The following is a 27,868-nucleotide window of genomic DNA, read 5'->3' on the forward strand; positions in this document are numbered from 1 at the left end:
AAAAACACAACAGCTTTCCTTTTTTGTTCAATACCATTTAAAATTTGACAGGTGAGTCGTTTGCTTATGACACAATTTTTTGGAATGAAAGTTTATATTACACTTTTCCGGAAACTTTTCATTGGAAATGAGACTTATACCTTTCTTTTCTGAAGACGAGCAAATGTGCAGCAAGTCAACTAGAGCATCTAAGGGTCACACTTGGGAAATGAATTTGAGCTCCCAGTTTTCACTGTCTGGAAACTTCCCAGTGCACGTCACTGATGAGAGCAAACTACTGAACTACAGAAAGCATACGTCGTTCTATCGGAGGTAATTAGTGAGCGGAGACTATTTCCTCTGACTGATCTGATGATGCCAATGGCAGGTACGCAGTTAGTTACTTGATAGCCCGTGGAGCAGTGGAGCCATCTTCGGAGTCAGTAGAGAGACTGCTCCAAGCATGGACCTGGGAATGAGGCTGAGGCCCTCGGTTTAGCAGTAGGTTTGGGAATGCATTTTAGTCTTTGCAAACTAGAAAAGGACACATGCAGTCTGACGGAGAGCCATGGGCAATCACAGGCAACAGCTGGTAAGACAGACCTAGCAAGAGTAAAAGTCAGATGAGAACTGTGGTCTGAACCCACTGGCCCGCCTTGCAATGCGGTCCTGTCCCCGTGGTGTGCGCTTGAAAGGCATACTTAGCAGAGAAAGCAGAGCTAAACACAGTGTTGTTTCTGAGAAAGATATTCCAAACACATTTGGGAGTGTCGGCAGCATTTCCCTCACCTCAGTGCTAAATACTCAGCTATCGTGACTTAAAACGCACACTGAAGCAAGAAAAACAGATCTGTGAGCTGAAATTCCAGGCTTCTCAGAAAGCCCCGGGATCCATTTTTAGGAAAGCACCGAGAGGTATGCTTAATAGTGCCCGTCCCTTGCTACACACAAGTCAGTTTCGAAAGCTATGTGAATCCCTTCACCGAGTGGGAAGTTAGCAAAGCATTTTCACAAAACCATTTCAAAACACAGAAGTCACTGTTCAGTCCCTTTTCCAAAGTGTTTCAGTTTTCTTAAGTGTTGCATTTACTTCTAAAGATATACACATTTCAGCAAAGTTGAAAGGAAACAGGGCACACAGAACATCACCACCAACAGGAGATACCAAGAACATCTGGTCAGCAGATCCTAGAAGAAACGCCTAGAAGAAATTTGTCTGTGTGTGTGTGTGTTAAAGAACATGGTGTTTGTATACTGTGCAGTGGTATCAAAGGATGGCTTTTGTTGAATTGACTTTTTTTAAAATAAGATTAGTTTTCGCATACTGGAATCTTGCATGTCCATTTTTTTGTTGATTTTATTTTAATTTTTTCAAGCAAAGCAAAAAGATTTCAATGATGATTTGCATTGTCGCGAGTCTCAGAGTATTCCATAAGGCACTGAAGGAAAAAAAAAATCAGTTTTTCCTATTGAAAGGTCATTGCACCATCAGCAATATTCGTGTCATGCCCGACACCAAGGAGAGTGAAATCTGGCTCAGGATCCTTGAAGCAGCCACGTTTTCGGTGATTCCTCTTGTCACTTGCCTCCAGTGGGAAGGGACCTGCAAAGGCAAGGGGGAAATTTAAATTTGAATGGGCTTTCTATTGGGAATGGAAGTTTACTATGGCTCAGTCTATCCTGGACAAAAACCACGGCCGTTTTCTCACACTGGCATCTCTGAGGCTGCACCCTGCTTGATTGGCTTTAGCCAACAGGTCTGTTTAAATTCTTTCACTTGAAGCAAATGCTTTGCAATAGGTTAAATTAGGTTCATTTTTTTTTTACTATGCATTGTACCAAGGAATACACGGGCACTGCATGATGTCTAACTCAAAAAGCGTTCATCACTTAGGGTGTAGGTATACTAGAAAGCCTTCGTGGCATTTCAATATAGATACTCAGGACAACGACACTGTAGAATATATTCTGATTGCAGAACCTGTGACAGAGGACTGTTTACCTAGGACAGAGTGGAAGCAGTGTTTTACGGCTCGCTCAATTGAAATCCATTTGACTGCTCATTGCCAGAAAGGTCACAGCTTGTTTCTCTTCATATCTACAACCTTAGTTATTAAAGTCAGAAAATAGCACATGGACTGTAAAGAGACAGCACATTCCAGGAAGAGGCCAGAACAGTGATGCCCACGAAGGGGATTGGCTTCCATGGGGGTGTTTGCCTTGATATTATGGGCCTGATTGAAATGTTGATGCTGCCCTCCTTTTGGAGGCATTAACTAGTGCAGGGAGTTCATTTGCCCCCAACTCTGAAAACTTAAGACCACTTTCATGCCTCCTTTTCAAGCTCACATCCATCCTCTCCATCCTTTCCCTCTACACTAATGGGACCCTTCTTTTTCTCATGAGCTAATGCTGAATTTTATCCCAAAGGAATGACATGATCATTATCTACCACTGGCCCTGGAATAAAAGTATCTGTAAGAAGAATGTCAAAGATGCATCTGAAGGCCAAAAGCCCCAAAGAAGCAGAATAAGACTAACATAGAAGTGGGTTAACCTCTTACTTGGAATCACTATGGTCCAGAGTCATATCTATCTCAGAAGTTTGGGGAAAGCTTATGTCTATGACAGAAAGATCAACCCCCTTCTCTCTCTATTGGCCATGGGATGTCATTTCCCACCCGCATAACTTTGGGAAAGCCACCTAATCTCTCAATGCCTCTGTTTCCTGTTTTTAAATGGGGGTAGATGAAATATTACCACTGAAGGAAAGGTCCTCTGGGAACAAAGAACATCACCCCTTCAGTTATCTAGAATGTTTTCCACTTAACATAAGATGAACTCTTTAAAGCAGGAACGCTTCCCCAGCAAGAATGTCTATGGCTGCAGAAGGAAAATTGATTCTTTCGAAATGGACGGCATGAACAAAGTTAATATTTTCTAGGAAGACTAAACAGAACTGTATTAGAGGAAAAATGGAAATCTTTTTCCTTAACCTCAGGCATTTTGAGGTCTTGAAAATAAGAAGGATTTCAAAAATATTGAAGAAACCAAAGAAGCCAGAAGTAGTTCTGAACAGCAATGAGGAAATGGGAAAGAATTTCTTAAAACAATGAGCAGAGTGAGCCCTAGGGTGCAGTGAATCTGGAACGCTTGACGGTTGGTCACCTGCCCAGGCATCCTGGGGGCCCCACTTCCAGTGGGTGGTCAGTAACCCAAACAGGCAGCAGATCATCAAGAGGCCGTCTGCTCCCCAGTGGGTGCTGGATCTGAGGCGTGTGTTCCCACAATGAATCCAATAACCCGGACTCTACTCTCAGCCACGGCAAATGAGAGATGACCCCCTTCTCTTTCAAGGATGTCTTTTTGTTAACTAGATCCCACCTAGACCATATTTTTGCAGCTGATTTGCACTTGAGTCATTCTTCCTGAAGAATTACTGGTACCATAAACTGCTAAGGCTGGCTCTGATAATAGCAATAAAAGTAAAATCTCAGGGTGCTTCTCCATCTCTGCGCCCCTGAATAGACCCTGACAGATCTAGGCCAACTCAGAGAACTGGAAGCCTAATAACTAGGTAATAAGTCAGAAGGCACTAGGAGATATTCCAGAACTTCTTGGGAAATAAAAGATGAGTGAGCAAAGACCAACATTCCCCTAACGTTACATCACCACACTGGCTGAGGACAGCAGAGTGGTTTCTATTTCCTGCTCAGCCTGCTTTGTGCCTCGACTGACACATGTCAGGTTTTTTCTGGCATCCTCTGAGGCTTTTCCTCCTTGTCTTTCCCTCCATGACCTACACATTTACACATATATCCATCCCTCCTAAGGGCACCATTGATGATATCTTGGCATCACTTATTAAACAGACATTTGCTCTTTAGGTGTCCCTGCTCAGAAAGGAGAAGTGAAGCCATGTAGAGCAGAGTATATCCCACATTCTCTCAGATCAATCGTACTACACCATGGATTCCTATATTTTTCAGGCCCAGAACAATACCCATAGTACAAATCCTTGTCTCAACCCTTCTAGGATCACCATATGGGGGAATCAACTTGGTCATTAATTCACGAGCCCATTTTTTTTTCTTCTCCACTATGGGAAAACTCAGCACCCTCACGCCACTCTGTCCACATTTCTTTCATAAGAAAGAATCCAATGTGGCTCTAAACTACCTATTTTAGGTATTTCCTGAAATCAACTTGAAAAATAAATCGGACAGTTCTTTTGAAATATATCAACACTTTTAGTTTTTTTTTTTTTAATAAGTAGTTTCTACTTTCACAGGGGGGAAAAATGGTCTTTTTATCCTAAAACTGTCTTCATATGTAACACTGGCCATCACTGAGATGACATTGAACTTTGCAATGGCTTGTTTGCAGAGGCTTTCCCCAGGTTTTCATCCTAGGGATGACTGCCAAGGTGCTAGCTAACTGGGCTGTAACCACGTTGGCATCGATGTCTATTTGAGTGTGACTTTTGCCTCAGTTAGCCCGAATTTTGCTTCACAAAATGGGTCAGCCAAGATGACGAAAGGAAAGCCAGAGTACCAGAAGTTGTGGCAAGTTAATTTCTTATGCTCTTCCCTCAGGTTTAATGTTCTGGGCCTCCACTTCAGGACTGTAGCATTCTGCCCAAATTGCTGATCCCAGTTTGGTCTCCCTCTCTCCCTCTCTCCCCTCCTCTGTGTCTGTCTTTTTGTCACTCTCCTTCCCTTTCTCCCTCCCCCCTTCCTTCAATTCCTTAAGTTACATCCTCTGAGACAACTTTCTCTAGAATCTTACTACTCCTTAGACCAGCAGCATCAACACGACCTGTGAGCTTGTGAGAACTGTAGAACCTCAGGCCCCATCCCAGAGCAGCTGCCTCAGGACCTGCATTTTTATAAGATCCCCAGGTGATTCATATGCATATTGCCAGTTGGGAAGCACTGCTCTGGGCCTTTAATGAGAGACTGAGGCTGTAGGAGTTGGGGAGCAGGGACATAGATTCTCAGATGGAATGGCTGATAATCAAGAGGGTCTGGAGGCTGTGTGACCCTAAGCCCTGTTACAGAAAGCTTCCTTTTGGGGAACGTAGGAGCGATTGAATATACACCCTCATGTCAAGTGCATAAGAAGGAGGGCAAATGGAGGCTTGGTGAAGTCTCTCAAGACATTTTTGTAAAGAAGTGAGACATAGACTTAGGATCTGCTCTGCATTTGACAGGATCCCACTGGGGTTTCAAGGTTTCTGGAGAACACCGGGCCACGCGTAGAGAGCGGTGGCATGGTTTAGTGAAGAATACAGCTACAGGAGGAAGAAGAGCTGGGTTCTAGTCCCAGAACTGCCACTGCCTAGCTGTGTTGCCTTTAGCAAGTCATTTGATGTGGCTGGCACTTCGTTACCTGAAAGGGGAAATATTTTCTGCCCCATTACCTCAACTGAGGCAATAGATGTGAGAGCACTTGGAAAACCGATATGCAGATTTCAGGTGTATTATTTCTTTGGATGCCAATATCTCAGAATTTGGGATAAGTAAGCTAGGCTGAAATCACCCATGTACTCTCTTATGAGAAAGCAATAACATGACCCCAATTGTAATGGGCCTGTATAACCTACTCAAGAGTAAAATATTTTAAGCACACGGGAACATGAAATGCTTGCATGCAAACAGTGCTAATTGCAGATGAATCCACGTATTGTCCATTCAACAATGCAATGGGAACACTTTGTTAGTGGGTTAGTCGGTGGCAAAAGGCTGCAGCCTGCAGCAGGAAAGAACAACCAGCAACTTCATCAAACAAGATAATGCCTTCCATGGTGAGGACAAATGATTTATGTGGATGAAATATTATTTAAAAATTGGCTGAATTTAGATCCGCACCATGAAATATAAGGTCAAAACACAGATGCATTTGTAGAAATTCGAACACATGGACATTGACTCAAGAGGTCAAAAATCTACCTAGAATAAGGGCTACGAAGTTTCTAATTGTTCTGTTCCGCTTCGGATAGGTGTGTTACTGATGACAGATGCACGTGAAGGTAACAAAACTATTTTCTCTTAAACACTTCCAGAATGGAGATGTTATCCTAACTCAAGCTTGCCTTTGAACATGTCTGAGTTATTGGTGAGTTTTAGCTATAGCTGCCAGAATCAAGGTGGCATCAGTCAGGTTCATTTAAGTATGAATTTGGGAACAGCCAGCAGCAGGGAACCTAGACTGTCCTTTGGGAGACACTTACCTCAATGAACATCAGTTCCAAGAAAGGGACAACAAAGGAACTCAAAGATTAAAGAAATTGTCTCAGGCTTATACTAAGAGATCCACCACACCCCTATAGAAGCACTACCTTTCTCAAGGTAGCAGCTCCCCATTTCCATTCCTCATTTTAACATCAGTTCCAGAGAGCTGCTTTCTCTAGAGCTTCACTGTCCAATATGGTAGTCACCAGCCACATGTGACTATTGAACACTTGATATGTGGCTAGTGTGAATTGACATGTGCCATAAGTATAAAAGACACCCCTGATTTCTAAGACTTAGTATGAAGAAAAGAATGTAAGGGCTTCCCTGGTGGCGCAGTGGTTGAGAGTCTGCCTGCCAATGCAGGGGACACGGGTTCGTGCCCCGTTCCAGGAAGATCCCACATGCTGCGGAGCGGCTGGGCCCGTGAGCCATGGCCGCTGAGCCTGCGCGTCCGGAGCCTGTGCTCCGCAACGGGAGAGGCCACAACAGTGAGAGGCCTGCATACCGCCAAAAAAAAAAAAATATATATATATATATATATATATAAAAAAGAATGTAAAACACTTCATTCACTTTTTTCATTGATAACAAGTTGAAATGATAATACTTCGAATATACTGGGATAAATGAAATATATCATTAAATTAATTTTGCTTGTGTTACTTTAGAAAATGTCTAGAAGAGCACTTAAAATTACACATGTGGTTCACATGTGGCTTGCAAATATTCCCACTGAACAGTGCTGCTCTAGAGAATTTCTCCTTTTGGGTCGCAGACCACAATTTAATTACAACTATGCTATTAGGAAAGCACCACTGTCTGACAAGAAAGCACAACCATTATTTTCAAAGAATCAAACGGTTGCAAAGAATAGACAATTCCTGAAACAACAAACCAAACTGAAAGACAACAAGAAAAGAAGAAGAGATTGACATACAGTAACATAAGCTGATTAGTTTACTAGACCTTAACCGTACCCCTAGATCTTAACACTCTCTGTTCCATACACGTTGTAGCCTTCTCTGTATGTAGCGTAATTTTGAGTGTTGGTGGCAGGAGCAGGCTTAAAGTTTTGGGTGTTCTTTGTGAGTTTCATGCGTTTGGACTCTGCCCGTGATTTGTAACAGAATTCTATCAAAGCCACCATCATGGCCAGCCCCAGACCTCCGACAAGTATATAGAAAACGCCTGCCACATTGCTCAGGCTCAGAGCGCTGGTCTTGTCCTAAGAGAAATGAACAAGGTGATTAGTTCTTGGAGAAAACAAAGACAATGGGACATTATAATGCATTGCAACAGTATATGATAGTTCTAAGTTGTAAAACAGCTAAACATTGATGTAAATGCTATGACTCAACTCTGGCAACTGGCTGATGTTTCACAATGGCCAGCAAGATGGTAGATGGTGCTTCTGTTGACAGTTGTGATCCTCCCCTAAATGCTCTTTTAGTTTGACTCCTTAAATCCATTAGTACCTCAAGATGGTGTCAACAACTAAGTAAACAGCAGTCGGCCATGGGAGCAAAAGTGGAAACACAAGCACAACTTAGTCCTCTGCCAGCTTTGATAAACACCATTTGCCAGAGTTGAGCTGTGACATCATCTCTGTCAATGTAACACTCTTTTCATTTGGGAACTTGAAGCACTCTTTCCCCTCTCTGCCCCGCAACACCTCTTTCTCCCTTGTTCTTGTCAACAACTGGTCTTTAAGATGACAGGTGAGAATGTTAGAGGTTCCTGATACTCATATCTGGGGAGTTACTTCATAAGGGTTTGTTTTAAAAGGATTAACTCTCCCCTTTCACCCAGTGGCTGAGAAATTGCTTCTTTGGGGACTAGTTGCTAAGGCCTCATCCTCAAAGCAGCAAGTGTTTGTGCTGCGGGAACAAGGGCACAGCACGAAGAATTGGCTCTGTTCCCTCTTCCTGAGAGTTTAAGGACCCGCTGGGTCCTGAATCGGCTCCATACAAATCAGAAGACTTTTCCAGGAGGCTGATGATTGAAACAAATCCGGCTCATTTTCAGCTTTTACTCCAGGGAATGCAGAGAATAATTAGGGAGAAAAACCAAAACAAAACACCCCTATACTCATCTCTCTATTTAAAATGGGGGGAACATCGAGGAAGCCGGTCAGTGACTTTCAGGTCAAACCGCAAATCTGACTAAGCTATCTGCCTGTATGAAAAAGCAGAAACTGAACTGCTGAACGACGGAAGGAAAAAAGTTGGTGCCTTGAGCCCTACCTGGAGGTAGGACACAGCAAGGGCCAGGAGCCTTTCTTTGAAGAAAGTAAAATAAAGTAGCATCTTGTAGTCTTTTTAGAGGGAATGTAACCATTTTGCTGCTGAATACAACCCAAACTGTCAAGCCAGTGAATTGAGTATCTCATTCAAATGACAGCACAGAGACCAGACGACGGCCGTGGCTGACACTCAACACTCTGTGGCTCAGCCAGTCCTGGTATCATGTGAAGAGTTAAATGTAAAGACAATATGGCCATGTCCTGATTCCGTTTTCATAGGAGCCAGTCCTGCACTTGTTTACCTTAATAAAAAGGCCAGTTGGAATTAAGTCGCATGGTCGGGAAGAGGGGTAGGGACATGCCTCATGTCCACAACAACCTTGCAAATAGTCACTCTTCTAGGATGAGTGACAGTTAGCTAGACAAGTGGTAAGAATTTCTATAACTTAGGAAACAATGGATCATCTCCTTAAGGAGGCAGGTGAAGCTGTCTGCAAGGATGTTCCACAGTCCATTAGGAAGAGGACCAATTTCTGGTAACCTGCCCTCTCCCATTAGATTTTTATATGTATGTGGTTTTTGATGGGGGAGAAAGTGTCCTTTACATCACCCATGTAAGCCGTAGCAACAAAGTTTCAAGTTCCATGTATTTAAGTTTCAAAGAATTCCCTGCTGTGGGATGTAGAAAACCAGTAGCAAAATGGTTCACTGCACAAGGAAAATGAGTGGCATTTCATGAAATGAATTAACTGATACCACAATATTAGTTCAAAAAAAGGAAAGGCAAAAATTGAAACTAAAAAAGAACTTTCTTAGGGGAGCAAAGGGGGGCAGGAAGGAGGCGGGGAAGAGTGTTTCATGCTTATCAATGTGATGTTATCCTGAGAAGGTATACCCTTAAGGAGCATGCGACTGAATTTTAAAAGTATTACGTACAGAGATTCAAGTGACACCTTTGGAAGAGAGAAGTGTGACAGACTTAATGAGATTCGAGATCCAAATAGATGCTGAACTCAATACGACAGCAGCTGAGAGGAGGCTGGCTAATCATTCTGCTTACAGAGACCAGTCTTTGTTATTGATTTCTTTGACTGTTTTCAGGTGGGATCGACATAATATATTCATAACCAAAGGCATTTACAACTACAAAGTCTCTGACACTGTAAGAGGTTAAGAAAAAGTACTGTCACAACTGGATCATTTTTTGTTTTTTGGGTTGTCGTTGTTGTTCTGTTTTCTCTTTGAACTTTCGAAATGTGAAATACAGTAAAACCCCCTTATAACACAGCTCGTGATTTTACTGCTTTGGGAACATGGTGGGTCAGATTGAGTTCCCTAATCGTAAGGATAGCTCGCCGGAGTCGATGACTGATGTCACATGGCAGGTCTCTGAGACTGGTGTTTGCCTCATTCCCTCAGCGCTGGTGTTATAAAGGGGTCCCACTGTGTCAGGGAGTGTCTGTTGGGAAGGAAAGCCGTTTTAGGGTAGAAAATAAACAGTGGTTCAAAATGTGATTGCTAATCAGTACAAAAAGACCTTCAGCGACTGACCTTACTCCCGGAGTCCTTCGCTCCGCATTCCCCCTTATCGTACCACCATTTGTTTTTCAGCTTGTCTAAGATGCCTTGTTCACTGAGTTTCAATACTGCAAGGTTTACAGGCGTTCTTCACGTGGGAAATAACATAAATAACATTATATTATGTTATTTTATGTTATTCAAGCTTCAAACTACTTTAAAACTATAGAAAGCGATAAAGCAGGGGGCCCTGGCCACAGAGTAATTTTAGACACTGCAGGCAACCTGAGCATTACCTTATAAAAATTAACACTACAGCAACGCTATATTTACCAGGGCCTGCCCATATCGCTTTGAGTAATCGGCACACACTGTTAAATAATGAGGATAGAAAAAAGGCACTCCTCAGATAGGCTGTGTGGGGTGAGGAGGGTCTCCCCTCAAGTGACAATTGTCGGCGGCAGCTTGCAGTAGCTTTGTGACGGAGGTATGTTAGGTTTGATCTAACTGGGTGTCTTGTTGTACTTCCAGACAGAAAGCAAGTTTTATGGAGGAGTGGGGAAGGGAACGGGACCAGAAGGGGAGGCGTTTCCACATGTGGAGACAAAAGGATGAATCCGAACAGAATAGAAGATAGATCCTACGTGAATAACATGCCTTCTGATGAGTTGTCCTTTATTATACATATCTGTTGCCCAGCTGAAAATGAGCTCAGAAAGAACTGTACTACATACATGTCTTCACAAACTGCATTCTTATGCACATACTTGTCTTAGTACTAAAGGTATCACGTGGACCTCTGAGTTTTGGATAAGAGTACTTTCAACAATGGGAGAACTGGTCTATGGATTGTTTTTGAGTTACTGATCAGCTGTCTCTCTGATATGGTCATAGGTCTGTGAGCGACTCAGATCACCAAAAGGTGAACTAGATTGTTTAAAAATGGATTATTAATATGGCATGACCTGAAATGGCAAGCTGACTGCCCCTATGGGTAGCGCTGTGGAGGAAGCTTAGATAAGCTGTTCTAGTGAGATAAGACTTCCTCAACTAAGAGGCTAATAAGTCCCCAGGAGGCCAGCCCACTGCTCCCTCGTCCTCCACCGCTTAAAGTGTGAGGACTTCTTTCAGAGCCACTGGGCAAACGCAGGATACCCTACTGGTTCTAGGATAACGATCTTCTCTCTTAGAAATTTCTTCAGCTGTAAAATGGGAATAATGACCTTTACTCTGTCTCCTTTCTAGAGCTAATGAATCTTAAATAAAGTATCTCTCATAACTTTAGATTAAAAATGCATTATTTACAGAGGGTGGCATATTTCTATTATGAGGCAATGAACTACTCTGTGTTCAGATTCACGTGAACAATATTGCCAATACTAGTGCACGTTTTTCTGAATGCCACCAATTTACCAGGAGGAAAACAGATATATTTATGTAACTATGAACATTCCATAGAATTTCTGAGCTTATTTTGGGTAACTTGGACCCACTAACATATCCAGTCATTGACAAGACTTCTGTTGTCACAGAGATCTGGCCTCTATCAGACCAAGTCCCCAAAGCCTATTTCCTTTCTTCTCCCCTTCGCTGTTGAGAGCAGAAGGACCATCTCATCTTGAGAATTCTGAGAAACATATTATCATTTTAAAATAATAGGCAATTTCAGAGTACTTGGGATTTGAAAAACTGTAAACCTTTAGTGTCACAGAGGTGACACTTTCTTGGGTAGTGCAGAGCTTGGCAGCCAGAATGTCTGCATTTTGTTTCTCACCAGGAAACTGAGGTCCTTTTATACTTTAAACAATTCCTTCAATCAATGCTCAGAAGCTGAGGCTTCTCAAATGCTAGCCAGACTTGCTTGGCATGCAAAGCAACAAAAGATACTCAAATAAAAATTGGAGCCTCTTTAGGATATTACTGGCAGTGAAAGTTAAGTCTTAGACTTTTAAAGGACAGACAGGCCATCTATGGCCCTGAGATCAGTGTTGGAACTGCCTTCTCCCCTAATCCCCACTGTCTGGCCTCCTTCTCTCTCCTTTCCCCCTATTATTTTTTACTTTATCACCAACCACCTTTCTTCCAGTGCTGTGCCTTAAGCTAGGCACTGGGACCCAGGCTAAGGATTAGGACAGACGGCTTAAGTTGCAGGGGAGATGCTTTCCAATGGCATATGGGTGACTGACTCCATCAGGACCTCAGGAAAAATTACAAAGCATTTTTTTCTTCCTTTCTGTGCTTCCTTTTTTCTTATTGTAAAGGGCCCAGTGTCTTCACGCTGCTCTCTAAGCCCTTACCAGGCCCCGACCTCCCTCAAGCTACTATACTCTTCAAATTACTTCATTCAGTTTCTTTAGTACAGCTGCTCTTTCTAGAGCTCAGGAACAGAGCAGTCTGATTAAAGGCCCTCACACTAAGGTCCAAATAGAGACCTCTCCCTAGAGATCCTGGGTTTTAAAAAATTTGTCAACCCTTAAGTGAGCTAGGTTGATAAAAGTGTGACATGTTCGTTTAGAACAATGGTTCTCAAAGTGTGGTCCAAGGACCCCTGGAGGATCCCTGAAAACTTTTCATCATAGGGTCTGTGAGGTCAAAACTGTTTTTGTAATAATACTAAGGCATTCTTTGTCTTTCTTACTCTTATTCCCTCATGATGTACAGTGGAGTTTCCTGGAGGCTACATGACGTGTAATATCACAACACATTGAATGAAGAAGCAGAAATGAGAATCCTATTCTCTTATATTAAGCCAGACATTAAAGCTATTTGCAAAAATAGGACAATGCCGCTCCTCACTAATTTTTTTAAAAAGTTATTTTTCATAAAAAGTATGTTATTTATGTTAATATACATTGGGTTTATTATTTTTAAGGGAGTTAATACATTATTTTAAAATTCTTCAGTTTTAATTTCTGATATGTTAAGTGTTAATAGACTTAATACATACGAACAAAATCTTTTGGGGGTTCCCTATAACTTTTAAGTGTGTAAAGGGGTCCTGGGATAAAAAGGGTTGAGACGCACTGGTTTTAGAGGAGGGTAGATTTTTCCCCTGCTGGGGCCTAGTCTGGGCTGCCACCCTCCACTCCTGCCAAAACCCAGGCTGAGCATTTAAGCATCCAGGTCAGCAACTTAGCATCCTACTTTTCTGACAAATGGCCTACCCCTGCCTTAGGCCATCAGGTGGCTCCCACAGAATGGTTGGTAGCTGCTCTCTATGCCCATGGCATCCACGGTTACAGTAGAGGTTACCTTAGAGCAATGGTTCTCAATCGGGGGTCATTTTGTCCTCCAGGGGACATTGGACAATGTCTAGAGTCATTTTTCACTGTCACAACTGGGAGGGTGGGGAGTGCTACAGGCATCTAGTGGGTAGAGGCCAGGGATGCTGTTAAACAGCCTACTTGGCACAGGGAGGCCCTCCACAACAAAGCCCCAGATGTCAACAGTACCGAGGCTGAGAAACCCTGCCTTAGAGCGTCCAGACCTCATCTGTTGCCCCAGGGCTTTAGAGAAATCTGACAAATGTTATACCCTTAGAAGTTTAGTCTTTGATTGGAAAAAAAAAAAATCACAGGGCTTAAGGAACCTGACAGGGAACCAATGTGCACTTGGGAACTTCTAAATAAAAATGAAGGAGAAAAACAAACATTTTAAGAAGTAGCACAGGCAAGGAGCATAAAAGCTGTAATCAGAAATCACAGATAATACCACTTAACAAGGTTAGGATAGCTGCCAAGAAAAGAAAGTACTTTAAAGGCCAAATCTCCTAGAATTGTATGCTGCTGCGGGGTGGAATAAATTCCCAAGATGGCAGAGAAAAACTGCTTTTAACCACGTAATTTTCTCTCTTACTGTACCTTACTGGATGTATTGCCAAACTCAATTCAAATCAACCAAATGTATTGACACCCTCCTCCCAACACACACACACACACACACACACACACAATTTGGTATTTTAAAGGAAGTGGAATTAGGTGGACATCTGGTCGTTTTAAATGTCACTTTCCTCATGATGCCATTTTTGTTCCTCACCCAATACTTTCTCTCCCTCCTCCTTCCTCTTCTACCTTGCCTTATTATTTGGGCCCAGGTCTTGTGTCTCCTAGGCTGTGTTTCTCAAGGGGAGGGACCATGACTTATGTATTTGTATTCCCCACTTAGAATAGTTCTCTCAATAAATACTTGATTAGAAAACTCCCTTTTAGCTTTTGTTTTTCAGCCTAGTACTTCACACATAATAAAATTATTATTATTATTGGTCAAGTTTAATAATCACTTTAAGAAGGTAGATTTATGGTCTCTATAAGTATAGAAATCGAGGCACAGATAGGTTAAGTAATCTGCTCAAAACTGCACAGCAAATTATGGGGCAGGCCGGAAGGCAAATTAACACGCATCCAACTCTGTACTGTACATTCTCCAATGGAACACACAGAAAAGGGGTAGCGGTCCTCATTGTTTTCATTCTTAGGGCTTGGATGTTCATAATGAACTTTTTCCTTAGGGATCACCGTACTCCAACTATCAGCCTAGCAAGGGTAGATCTAGCAGCTGGGGCCTTCCACTGCGACGCAGCGATACGTCTCCAGGGGAATGTTTCAGAGCAGTTACTGTAGGCCCTTAACTGGTACCTGAGAGAATTATAAGTCAGAAATATTTACTGTACTCACTTCAGTAGAGAAGAGAAAGAATTAAACAAAGTAGATCCGATTCCTATCATGGAAATGAGGCAGGCATTCTCCCCTCTGAAGGGCTTGCCATGGACGTTTTGCTGAGTAGAGCCCTCGTAAGACAAAAACACAGGTTGGCAAGCATAGGGAGAGAACAGGAGGGCTTTGTGATGTAATTTCAAGGGGTCTGGGAACATCCCCCTGTCCACAAATATTTTCCTCACTGGTACCTTTATTTCCATCATGAGAATTTCACACCTTTAAGTTTGAGCAGCATTCCTTGTTAAAATACAAAGCTTCCTGAGAAATGGGAAAGGAAGCAAAGAGTAACTATTTCTAAACTCCAACTCTTTGTTCCATTTCGTTTAAAAAATGTTCAGGGGGGAAAGGGTGTAAACTTCTCCTATGTAAAGGGTGTAAATTGCACCCATGTCATAAAACTGAATATGGATTGTTGATCAGATGGAGAGGACGAGAGTGAATGTGAGCTAGGTAGTCAGTTAACAGCATGCGAAGGTAGCACAGACCTGTGGCAGGATGACTATTCCGGAATGCTGCCAACGGTCACGGAGTAGCATCTATTTTTTTTTTTTAACTGGGATAGTAATGTAATTCATAATGCCTTGAAAATGAGTTCTATTTTTGAAGAAAACATAACTAACTGATACAAATTTCTGCTTATCTCTGCCATCCACACCTGGCAACAACTCAGCGACAAAGCACTGTGCTCATTAATCCAGGGCATCCAGCCCCGGGTGGCGATTGTCTAGGTTCCCAGCTCGTTCCTGGGAGCTATGAACCAGCCATTGCAAAGTTCAGTGTCATCTTAGTGATGGCCAGTGTTACATATGAAGACAGTTTTAGGATAAGAAGACCGTTTTTTTCCCCCTGTGAAAGTAGAAACTGCTTATTTAAAAAAAAAACCCTAAAACTAAAAATGTTGATATATTTCAAAAGAACTGTCCAATTTATTTTTCAAGTTGATTTCAGGAAATACCTAAAATAGGTAGTTTGGAGCCACGTTGGATTCTTTCTTATGAAGAGAGAAATGTGGACAGAGTGGCGTGAGGGTGCTGAGTTTTCCCATAGTGGAAAAGAAAAAAAAATGGGCTCGTGAATTAATGACCAAGTTGATTCCCCCATATGGTGATCCTAGAAGGGTTGAGATAAGGATTTGTACTATGGGTATTGTTCTGGGCCTGAAAAATATAGGAATCCATGGTGTAGTACGATTGATCTGAGAGAATATGGGATATACTCTGCTCTACATGGCTTCACTTCTCCTTTCTGAGCAGGGACACCTAAAGAGCAAATGTCTGTTTAATAAATGATGCCAAGAGATCATCAATGGTGCCCTTAGGAGGGATGGATATATGTGTAAATATGTAGGTCATGGAGGGAAAGACAAGGAGATCACAGAGAAGTAAAAGAAATATGCGAGCAAGGATGGTGTATTTGCATAGTTAATTAGAAACTTGCTCTAAGAACACAATATCTGAATGATGATAACAGAAACTTATCACAAGCTAAGCTGGAAGCCCATCCCTCATGCTATGCTTCATCCGAAGCTCACTCTTAAGTTACTGCATTTGTTTCTTGGTACCTAGTGATTTTTTGGAACAACTTCTAAAAATTATCTTCGGCCCAGTGGAGGGAGAAAAGCCATCTTTCACTGGCTTTTCTACCGAATATATTTCAGGTTTTCATGGTGACAAGTCACCTTTCCGAATTGCTCACTTGCTTCCCTAGCCTTTTCAGGCAGGAAGGCAGTTACAGACATCTCTGCCCAGGCAGGGCTTGATTTATGAAGTTGAAGCCAATTGATAACCAAGCAAGAGAAGATTCTTTGTTGGATAAAAGGATTTATTCTACAGTCCTTTATATTCTTTTCCATAGGTTACCTTGGGATATGTGTAGTAAAGGGATTTACCTCTCTACAGTAGCTGTTGGAGGCTGTGGAAGTTCAAAATATGCCCTAGACTACATTAGTATCTGGACCCCTTTAAAGAAGCTTTATTGATTTCTTTTCACAGGGGTTTCTGGATGCAGCATTCTAGGAGAATGAAGGTTTAAGTTATTTTAATCTTTCTACCCTTGGATCAGCCTGAGCTTTCTCCACAAGCTGCGAGCAGGCACATATGACTGCTGGTAATACTGGACTCTGGCCGCCCAAGTGACCCTCATTCCACAGGGGCAGCCACAATGATTTGCAGAGTTGTGCAGTGCTTAGCTGCTAGACGCTTCCTCTGAGACAGTATTTATATCATGTAGTTCACAAATGTAGCTCAAACCTATTTAACTCCTTGCTAATGAGATCATCATTTAATATAAGTGCAAAGAGCGAATTCAATAATGCATGCATATAACATTAGGAGTTGAAAGCTGTGAGTTATTTTACTGAGGGCCCAACAATGCTAGTGATTGAAACCTATTGATGAGCATCTGTGCTAGAGAAGCAGCCCCCAAAGTCACTTGGAGATATGTGGATAAAACCAGGGCATTTCCAAATGATAACCTCTCAAATTCAAAGTGATAGATCCCTTGATTATACAAGTTGTGAGTTTCACTGATGGATTTCTGCCAAACTGGGCCTTTGTCCAATCTCTCCCTCTAGAACAGGAAACTTAAACCATTATGGGTTGTGGACTGTCTCACATAACCCAATTTGTCTGTAAAGACTTCTTACTCAATTTGTCCCTGACAGGGAGAAGGGGCTCAGGGAAGATGCTAAGCTTCTGGAGAAGCCAGTCTTGTTTAAGATGTGGCCACAGATAATTTCCCAAGTACATAATTCATATGATTCACTTGAAAAGTCTGTTTTGAGATCCATTAAAAATTCAAACTATCACACTTCGTTGGGTTTTATCACATACAAGGGTATTTTCTTTAGTTCATCCCAATGGTACTGAGAAAGAGAGGCATAGATTGAGAAGGACAGAAACCGACCAGAAACTCACATGACAAATGTTTCTGAAGACATCTAGTTCATTCTCCTGATTCTAGGCAAAATATTCATTGAGAGTTTAATCTCAATGATGGGTGCCAGCATCCTATTCCCCCCCCCCAATAGCCCTCCGTTGACCATGACCCATAGAAAAATAATCAGTCTTAGCTTACACTCCAATAGATTGCAACAAATGGGGGTCTATATGTCAGATCTGAAAGCTGACTTCTGCTTGCTGCTCCAGGGTACATGCCACCCTCTTCCAGCTCGCATGCTAGCATCCACTTCTCTGCATTTCCAGCAGTGATGCTAGACAAGACACACTAGCAGAGTCAGTCTCTCCCTCTCTCTCTCTCTTTTTTAATGTAACGTATGCTATTGTCTTAGGTCTATATTTTGAGAAATATTTGCTTCAAAGCCAGATGAAAGTAAGCTTTATGGTGAATCTAGCACTTGGACCACACTTTTGCCACCTTTGACAAATGGAGATTTGCCTCATGTGCCAAGGGCCAGATGCTATACCGCTCTCTAGGAAGTCAAAAGAGAATGGATTTCAGTTCTCCATAAAAGAAATCTGCCCCCCACCCTGTTCCACCAACCTCAATTCCCACCCTCATCGAATGTATTTCAGTCATTTCAAATCTTTCGTGTTTCTTTTCCATGGCTGTCCTACCTTTCAGAGAGTGTAGTTCTATAATCTTCTTTCCAAATGAAAGGAAACCAAATGATTTGGTCTTAGAGGGGCAGAAAGGGCATAGACATGCACCATTTAACTGTGCACTGCAGTGGTGTCTTTCTTCTTAGCAATTGTTCAACAGCATTCTTACCTTCAGGCTTTTCAGTCCTGCTCCTCTTTCTGTAGCTCTGGTGTTGGACATTTGCTCATTATTTGTCAATAAGAAACACATTCAAGTTATCAGGATAATACCAAAGGCAAATAATCACATCCTAATCATAGAAACCATGTTAAGGCCACGCAGTCAATTTAAAAAAAAAATCACTAGAATGGATTAATTTTTAAAAATGTTTTCTTTCTGGATTACAATATTTTTTTCCGGTGGTAGAATTTATTCTTTAACACCATCTGGTAAAATCAATGGTTTTGGTAGTCCCTGGACTGGTTCACTTCTTAAGGCAAAAAGGTCCCTTGTTTGAAGCAGCCACTTGAAAGAAAGTGAGGGTTTGCTCTTGGAAAGAAAACCTGAGTAAGTTCAAGGAGCACATTTAGTCACTATCAGGAAAGATAACTGTCAGTTTCTTCATACTTCCAGGAGGCGGCACCAGCATAGAGACATGCAAACCAACGAAGAGCATAATATACTCACCCTACTCCTTGATCCCAAACCAGTCTCGGTGATTCACAGGAACTTCTTCTAAGACCCAGGGAGTGCCATCAATCTGTAATGATTCTTGACTACACACATAACAGTGTCAATAGAGAGTCACTGGGATCCATCTTAACCCTGGGTATCCAAAATGTCTACCTTTAGGGATGGCTCCTGCCAATAAAAGGTCCATCTTGTTGCAGGTAAAAGACAGATGCAGATTCACATCAATTACCTAAGGCCCAAGAATGTCAAAGAGTTCTGGGTGTGGAAGAGAAGTGGTTAAGAGATGGTGGCATAGGAGAGGAGAATTGTAGACATACATGGAAGAAGAAGAAATACACACAAAACTGAGGATCTCATTTATATATATAGGAAACACAGTACCACATCATTCGTCTCTGTACCACCAAACAGAAGCCAAGGACATTTGGAAATGTGCTGTCCTAAAGTGTAAATTTTTTCCTATCTCTGAATAGGACACTTGCTAAGCAAATGTATGGGATTAAAAAATAAAAGATTGTTAGTTATAGGGAGGAGGAACATGTTTGAATTTCTTAAGAGAACAACTCTTTTTAGGTACTTTAAAAGCACGCATGTGAAAGGAAGCACAACTAATTTTAATTGCAAGCCATTTTTGGAATTTACTAAAACAAGTTCCCTAAGTTCTTTCCTAGCATCACATTGGTTAGTTTATTCTAGTTCCTATATATTTGTGAGGAGAATAAAACTGCATTTCTCTATCAATACTCTATAAATCATAATGGTCATTCAACCATTTATTTAATTAATGGAAGTTTAAGTTCATATCCTATCCTTATCCCTTACTTGCCTATATGCCTTACAGGTTAAGGCAACTCTCATTGCAGTCAAGTAGTTCAGAATGGTCTCCTTTAAACATTCTGTTCCAGTGTCCCCCAAAGCACGCAAAGTGTGCTGATTTTCAGCTTGGAAAATATGCACACTGGAGGTCGATTTAAATCCCTGGATAGAACTAAAACCAGGACAATCCTAGGGTGAGGTGGGGTAGAGTTTATAATGCCTTATCACCCATCACAAATAGATTGTTTCAGTGACCAGCCCCCTTCAGGTAAGGTAAGGTTACATGGGGAAGCTAAGCTGGTGCCCTTTACCCAAGATTAAGGGAATGAAGCAGGGTGGGTGGGGGGATCAGAAGAATTTGAAAGTTTGAGGGGACAAGCAGCTGGGGAGGGAGGCTGATGTGGTAATTCAGCAGCTGAATCTCCATTCTGCTGTGATTTACAGCGACAGACTTTCACTGGCTGTGTCACAAACCCCTGGTGATTGGGGTTTATCGCTCTTTATTGGCTCTTAATTACTGCATTTGCACACACAGTGTAATAAAGCACTAACACAGAAGGGTGGTTTGCAGGTGAAAAATTCCCAAACCACAGCTCTAATTTCCATGATCCTTGCCTGTGCATTTATAGTCCATCATGGAAGGATCAAGTCTGATTTGTTTAGGCCCAATTAGCCCAGGTTTAGGAAATTGGTAAAACCAAGCAGTATTTTAGTTCTAACCTGTAGGGCTGGTGCAGGGGCTCCCTTGGTGACTGACCTTGTCTTTATTCATTGTATCAGAAAAATAAAAAAACTCTATTTCATTAGCTTAAGCGAGTGCACATTTAAAACAGCCTGATCATTGCTTGTTTCTTCCATAAAATAGTAACATTTTGTGAAAAGGCTTAGAATGTGTAATGTCTTATGTCAGGGGGGAAAAGTCAACAATTTAACATAATTGCCTGTTTATCATTATTTAAAGGTTGCAGGGGAGAGAGAGAGGGGGGAGGGGGAGAGGGGGAGAGAGAGAGAGAGGGAGAGGGGGAGAGAGAGAGGGGGGAGGGGGAGGGGGGAGAGAGAGACGTGGGGGGGCCGGGGGGGGAGAGAGAGAGAGAGAGAGAGAGAGAGAGAGAGAGAGAGATAAGTAATACATGCTTTTCTCCGTCTCCTGGTCTCAGAGATAATAGGTGTAGAAGCGTTTTTGAAAAAGTAAAAGTACTCATAAATGTCAGGCTTTGTGATTATTGTCATTTTTAGTCATCAGTACTGAGGGCTGGAATGGCTTATATATGCTATTTGCCTTGTAACCAAGGTAGTTGAGAATAAAGCTGATTTTTATGGAAATATATCACATGCAATCAGATTCACATTGCTCATTGGATGGGTAGATGTGATAAATTGCTGTCTACAATATTATCACCAGAGGTGACCCTGAAAGTCAGCAGAGATTTGTGACAGCATTAGCTGTGTGACCTTCTCAAAGTCACCACCATCTCTGGGTCTCACTTTCTCTATGAAATGATGGTCTATTTGTCAATTGTCATGTTAACTGGGGATGGAATACAATAAAGAAATGTAATTCTCAAGCCATTTTACTAATACAGTTAAAACTCACTGATTTGGACTAACAGAGGGGAAGGATTATCTGAAGAAGAAAGTCCTGAATTACAAAATAGGTTCGAAGAATGACAGTTTCATTGCTTGAAGTCTGTTTTGTAATTCAAACTCACTCTAAAACATTGCCTTAGTGGAGGTCCTCGTGAGAACTGCTTTAGCAGATAAATTTGTAATGAATATGATTATATCTAAAACAATGCTTCCGACATTTGAAAAAGGTTTGTTCTCTTAAGGAAAACTTCAACTGGCAGTCTAGTCTAAACTCTTCATTTGCTTAACAAACCTCTCGACCTCTCTCAGACTGTAGACTGGTCCCTGTCCAGTTTATCTCAAATTATAAATTAGAGGGCTCCAAAGTAATGAGGTTCCACTGCCTTTTCTACCTTCTTCTCCATTGATTTGTTTTTGGCATCACCACTAAATAGTGGGAACAGACTCAAGTTCATCTCTTGCCCCTTCTCTTGCTCACTCTCAGAAAACTGCAGGTAGCAAGAAGGAAGGAGATAAAGGCAAGCTCCTTGGTAATCCAGAAACGGAATAAGCAATTGTTGGATAGGCAACACTGATCATACTATTATCCATAGTTGAGAAAGGGGTCGACTTATTTCTAAAGGTTGTCTGGAGGAATGACCCAAAAAAAAGTGATTTGAAAGGTGCCTGGCAAGTAGCACTATGGTCAAAGAAGCTGGAAATATCTAGGATCTACTGAAATATTTTTCTATTTGCATATCAAAAATCAGATAATCTGGAAATCGTGGGGCTGGCAACAAAGTTACTTGATAATTTTGCAGCGGTATTAGCTGAGGAAATATCTGGGTGAAAAGTAAAAATTCAGCCAGATGTGTGCAGGTTTTTTTGTTTGTTTATGTAACATCAAACATCTGGTTATTTGACAACTTCTGGGCAGTTGGCATCCTGTGGATGTTTTAGAGTCATCTTGATACAGTCCATGGCTCCTTTTTAACCATGCTGGGTATGAATGATGAATTCGTGACAGCCATGTATCCAATCCAGCTCAATTTTTCACTCTGCAACTCACTTGAATGATATAATTAGGTTCTCCGTGGCCTGATAATAATATGAGAAAAAAGACCAGGAAGAAGGTTCTAAATACTCTAGGCATCAGGTGAGCCACTACAAAACTCAAATGAGCCAAGTGAATGGCATCAGTTCACACTGGTGGGAGAGGAAGTTACTGCTTTTTGACACATAGTAAAACCTTGATTAATTGGAATCCATAAGGGATGGATGGAATTTTCAATAAGAATACTCATTTTGTCTCATTCTTGGCTAATCACACTTTTTGTTTTCTCAAAATGCTTGTATCCACTTTCTTGCCTCAGGCAAGCGGCCTCTAATGTTTGAGGGTCAATCCAGATGGAGAGAAGATAGAGGAGACAGAGCTGAGTGTGACCCAACCATGGGTCATCTCTTGGCAAGTGATTGAAAAAAAAATCAATTCCTTGCAGTCTTCTTTTCTGGTACTACTGCTGCTTTCTCATCAATGTGGAGTACTGAGGGGGGGGCAATTCAGTTAGTTGGGGTACTGGTTAGGTGAGCTCTGGTTAATCAAGGTTTTACAATAAAAGACCTCGCCAATGCTTGGTAAGATTATGTCCTGAAGAAAGTCATTTTTAAATTTAGTTCTTGGAAAGTGCTCTGTGTTTCCAAACCCATATTATACTGCAGACTGGCAAACTAACTTTTCCGTCAGGGTCCTGAGGAGTGGAGAGAGAAAGAGAGGAGCAGAGGTGTAACCATTGTCTCTGAAGGAGAAAAGTTTCGGCTTGCCTGTCTGTTGGTCTCTGATTGGGAAACACTATTCTTCACCTTAAGACGCCCATGGTATCTTGGTCGTACAAGAGCCGATCGTACATGCTTCAATATAATTCTCATGCCCTTTGGGCCATGGAGGATTCTGTTTTCAGGTCCTCTCCTGTACTTACCCAACGTGTCTTTCCATCATTTGGTGTTGTGGCTTCTGAGCTCGCCCCTATTTCTTGTTGCTTGGTTGAAGGCTATTCATTCTTTCTAGCCCCGAATAGCATTGAGGAGCCGAAGGAATGCCAAGTAAGACGGTTTTTTCTCACAACGGTAGCCTGGATAACCATTACACCTACCTGAACTAAGAACACAGCTAAGGAGAAGCCACATCAGGGATGCACACACATAGAGTATCAGTTAGGTGACGCGCTTGTTTAAATATACAAAATATCTTTGTAAAGTCTATATATGTGGTGACTTATTGAAGAAAGACCCCATTTAACTTGAAACTGAGCTTGTTCTTTGGCTTTCAAGTTGAGTGGGGCCAGCTTAAATAGGCCATCACATATAGAGAGCAACGTCTCATCACTCATACACATGATGGAAGAAGCCAACCAGCCACTGTAAGCAACCATCATACCATCATGCCTTAGGGGAAAAAAGGCTGTAACCTGACTTTTCAGTAGATGGATTTGATTTCGCACACCACTCATCCGAGGCAGGTGGGGACAGTCTTAAGGAAAGCCTCGGGCTCTTGAAAGCCTAGGGCGTTGAAACCTACACCACGGCCTTCATAAGGCAAGCGGTCTGGTGTGTGAGGGGAGGGAAGGGGTGTGGATGGGAAGCCTCTGTCTGGGAGTTTAAGAAGGGACCCAAGTTAGATCAAAACTGCGGGCGGTGCCCTGGAGCCTTTCTAGGTCCCAAAGCTGCCAGGCAGGGGAATAACCTGGTCATTCCACTTTATGTGTGAGTCTTGTGCTCTCTCCTCAATAATAAGATAACAGTCTTGCCGATTACTCGTCACTAAGGGTACCCGGTTGTGGTGACATTGAGGCTGACCTTGGAGTCACCGCCCCCGCTGCCGCACTCTCCTTTGTCGTACCACCATTTGTTTTTCAATTTGTCCAAGAGGCCTTGCTCATTCAGTTTTAATACTGCCAGGTTAACAGCATTTCTTGAAACGATAAAACATAACTTGTAAGAAAATGCACAAATGCTTAGGAAATCGTTAACGTATAAAAAGGAGCACAAGAGGACAAATTGGCTAAATTTCACAGAACGTGGAGCTATAAAAATGTCTGTACAGCAAATACAGGGTTAAATATTGGAAGGTGGCATGGAGGATAACATTTGCTCAAAACTGAAGTGTGCGGGATGGGGAGATTGTCTTTGATAAAGAAAGTAACAAGAACACCACATCCATGCAATTAACATTCGTCACATATGGCACCATAACTTGGCTTTTACCATTTAAATTGAAAAAGCCGTTGAACTGTAAAATTAAACAGCAACAAACAGTCAGAGAGGACAACACAGAGAGAGAACATTAAAAAGAAATGGATGCATTAAATAGATGAAACCATAATTTACCGTCTTATTTAACTCCATGGAATATTGTAGATTTTAAACTTTTAAAAGTTACCTCAAAATCCACAAGAAAGAAAATGACAACAAAATGCATCAGGGTAGGTGGAATACTATAACAACACGGATATTGTTATATTATTCCACCCACCTTAATGCTGAGCCTTTAGGGGTTGCCACACCATAGCCTTTGGAATCCAGATTTCCACCAACTTTCATCGTATCACACGGTTTTCTCTGCTCAATGTACTCATTCATGGTTGACTCCAGCAGGAAGGCGAACTTGCCCTTGGACTTCCGCACTCGGGCCACTCCGTCTGCTGTTGTTTTGGTAAACACAGATGGCTCTGCTGATTTCATGTAAGACCACATTTTCTCATAGACAGCAATCTTGGATCTCTGCAACAGAGATGAGAATTCTTAGAGCTACCAGATATTAAAACTGGAAGAGGCCTCAGTGCAGTGGTTTTCAAATAGTTTTGATTGCCACCCATAGTAAGAAAAGCACGTTACACTGCAACCCAGTAAGTACATTCATACGTATGTAAGCATGGTTCCAAAATAGGTTTCTCAAAACCACAGTCATCTTTGCTGTGTGTGATGCTCTCTGATATCTTCTATTCTATTTGAATTCACTTAGAAAAATGCCAGTCAGGACCCACTACATTGATTTTATGGCTCCAATAATGGGTTTCAACCCTTTGAAAAACACTTTCTTAGTTCAATCTTTCTCTCAATTCAGAAATCACTCCTACACTATCCTGCTATGTGATTACCCTTTACTGCCTGAAAAAGAAAAAAAACAAAACAAAACAAAAAACGGCTATTGGAAGGGAGTATACAACCATTTTAGTTAGCCTACTCCAGTATGGGGCATTAATTATTCTAAGAAAGTACTTCCTTATTCTGACCTGAAATTTGTTTCTCTATGACTCCTACCCTTTACTACTATCCACTAGAGCTATGCAAAGTAATTCTGTTCCTCCTTCTACACGGTGGTCCTTCAGATATTGCAAGGTTGTTGTTATGCCCCCTCTTCATCTCTTCATCAGGTTAAACTCCACTGATGTCTAATACTATTCCCGGAAGCCTCATAGAACCCCATGGGTCTTTCTCCCATGGAGTTCTAGCTAGCAGTGTCTCTCTTAAACTGGAGTGTCTAGAAATAAGCATGGCATCCCTGTTATACGACAAGGACAGAATGAAAAAAACTGCTTTCCGTCATTGGAGCATTATTTTCTATCACTACTGCTTGAGCGTTCATTAACATATTTAGTCTTTCATCCATCCTTTCAACAAATACTTATTGAGCACCTGCTATATACAAACCGCTCTGCTGGGGTGTGTGAAGAATATGTGAGTCCTTCCCTCAATTCAGATTGAGGTCAAACCCTCCAAACTGTTAGTTTTTTGTACCATGCCAAGTTTCCCTCATCCTTAGATTTTTGAATTTAATTCCATTAAATTTCAATTCAATTCAGGTGGTCCTTAGAACATGTACTAAATACTTACAGGTCTATGTTAGGCATTTTGGAGAATATAAAGGAAGCATGGTCTCAGTGACCCCATGACTTACAATCGAGTTGGGAGCTAGATCCTTAGGAATGAAAACCCTAGAGAAAAATTAAAAAGAATCTTTGACCAGAAGTGAGATAGCCTGGTAGAAACTATAAACACATGCCATGTTTTCAAGCATCCTTTTATGGCGTTTTCTGGCCTCTACCTCAGCTTTTTGGGTTGTTTATTTAGCTTCTCTTCTCTGGACTTTGGCCAGCTGCATTGTGTCTTTCTTGAGGCTTGCTTGGACCTGCTCAAATAATTCCAGAATTACTTGCACTCCCAGAACTACCACCATGGAAATTAAGCATTGTGTTTATGGCAATCAGATCCTCAATGAGTCACTGAAATTATTCACTGAGATGAAATATGCTTGATTTGCATAAAGAACAGGAAGAAAAGCCAATATGGCTGAAGCCGAACGAACAAAAGGGAGAAAGGTAGGCAAAGAGCTGAGAAGAATAATCAGAGGTCAGATCTTGTAGCGCCCTGTAGGTCATGGTAAAAAGTTTGGATTTGTTTTACATGTGATGGGAAACCATTGGAGGACTTGAGGAGGAGTGTGAGAAGATCAGATTTAAAAATTTAAAGCATTACTCTAGCTGCTGTATGGAGACTAGACTATGAGGTGGGCCAGAGTGGAAGCGAGGAGATTGGTTAGGAGGCTATCCTAATGATCCAGGGAAGAGATGGTTGTGACTTGGACTAGGCTGGGAGCAATGGAGGTAGAGGGAAGAGGTTGGATTCAGGATATGGTTTGGGGAGATAGCAAACAAGCCTTGCTGATGGACATCTTCACCTGATGGACCTAGAGACACTTTCAGATTAAACATTTCCGAACCAAACTTACTGTCTTCCTTGTACAGCCTGGTTCTCCTTCTAAATTCATCAGCAAACTACCTAACATCCAAGCTAGAAAGTTTGGTTTTTATTCTTTCTTCAGCCTCTCATTATGCCATGTTTGTTTATTCTAACATAGAAATGCCTGTAGGGTCTGTCCGTTTGTCTTCTTTTCATTCTCATTACCGTTGTCCTGGGGCAGGCTCTCCTGTTTTTGGTCTAGACTGCACTGCCTCCTAACTGGTCTCGCAGCCTCACCACTCTTCAATTTATCCTCCAGTGTTCCTTTCAAATGTAAATCTCATCAGGTTACTTCATTCTTTAAAATTCTCCGATAGTTCCCTAATAGCTACAGGCCAAAATCCAAACTCTTACGTATGATATTCAAGAGTCTTTATGATCTTGACTACTCTCCTAGGAGCCAGTCACAATGGACTACTCACTGTTCACTGAAATATGCCACACATTTGCATATCTTCTACCTCTGGTTATGCTTTTGCTTCTGCCTGAATTATCCCTATTCACCCTACAAGATCCAGAGTGAATATCATGTCTTCTGTGAAATCTTTCTTGACTCACCTCTGTCCCCACAGAAGTGCTTCCTCAGCTAGTCTCCCAAAGTACTTTGTTCGTACGTTTGCTATAGAGCTTTTACTAAATTGCATTAAGGTGAGTTGGCTGTGGGTCTGTCTTCTCCATGTTTCTGGGTGATTTTGAGGACAATTCCATGCCTGATTCATTTTGGTAGCCCTCTTGGAATCCGGCATAATGCCTGATGTATGGTA

The 27,868-nt window shown here is 41.8% G+C and overlaps 1 protein-coding gene across 2 annotated transcripts in view; it reads right to left on the bottom strand.

Annotated features, from left to right (window-relative positions):
• Positions 1 to 7,194: 7,194 nt before the first annotated feature.
• GRIA3 (glutamate ionotropic receptor AMPA type subunit 3) overlaps positions 7,195 to 27,868 on the bottom strand; it is a 282,525-nt gene continuing 261,851 nt past the window's right edge. Inside the window, exons 13-15 of one of the 2 annotated variants that reach the window (XM_089904122.1) lie at positions 24,838 to 25,085; positions 10,009 to 10,123; positions 7,195 to 7,440 (exon numbers count right to left, since the gene is read on the bottom strand). In XM_089904122.1, coding sequence (XP_089760248.1) covers positions 7,195 to 7,440; positions 10,009 to 10,123; positions 24,838 to 25,085 — 609 coding nt within the window. Of the gene's footprint in view, positions 7,441 to 10,008; positions 10,124 to 24,161; positions 24,277 to 24,837; positions 25,086 to 27,868 lie in introns of both variants that reach the window. The other variant, XM_022561870.3, reaches the window with a different exon arrangement.

The sequence above is a fragment of the Delphinapterus leucas genome, chromosome X (assembly GCF_059928025.1).
Source record: "Delphinapterus leucas isolate spDelLeu-1000000601 "Yukka" chromosome X, BTC_Dleu_Yukka2, whole genome shotgun sequence".
NCBI lineage: Eukaryota > Metazoa > Chordata > Mammalia > Artiodactyla > Monodontidae > Delphinapterus > Delphinapterus leucas.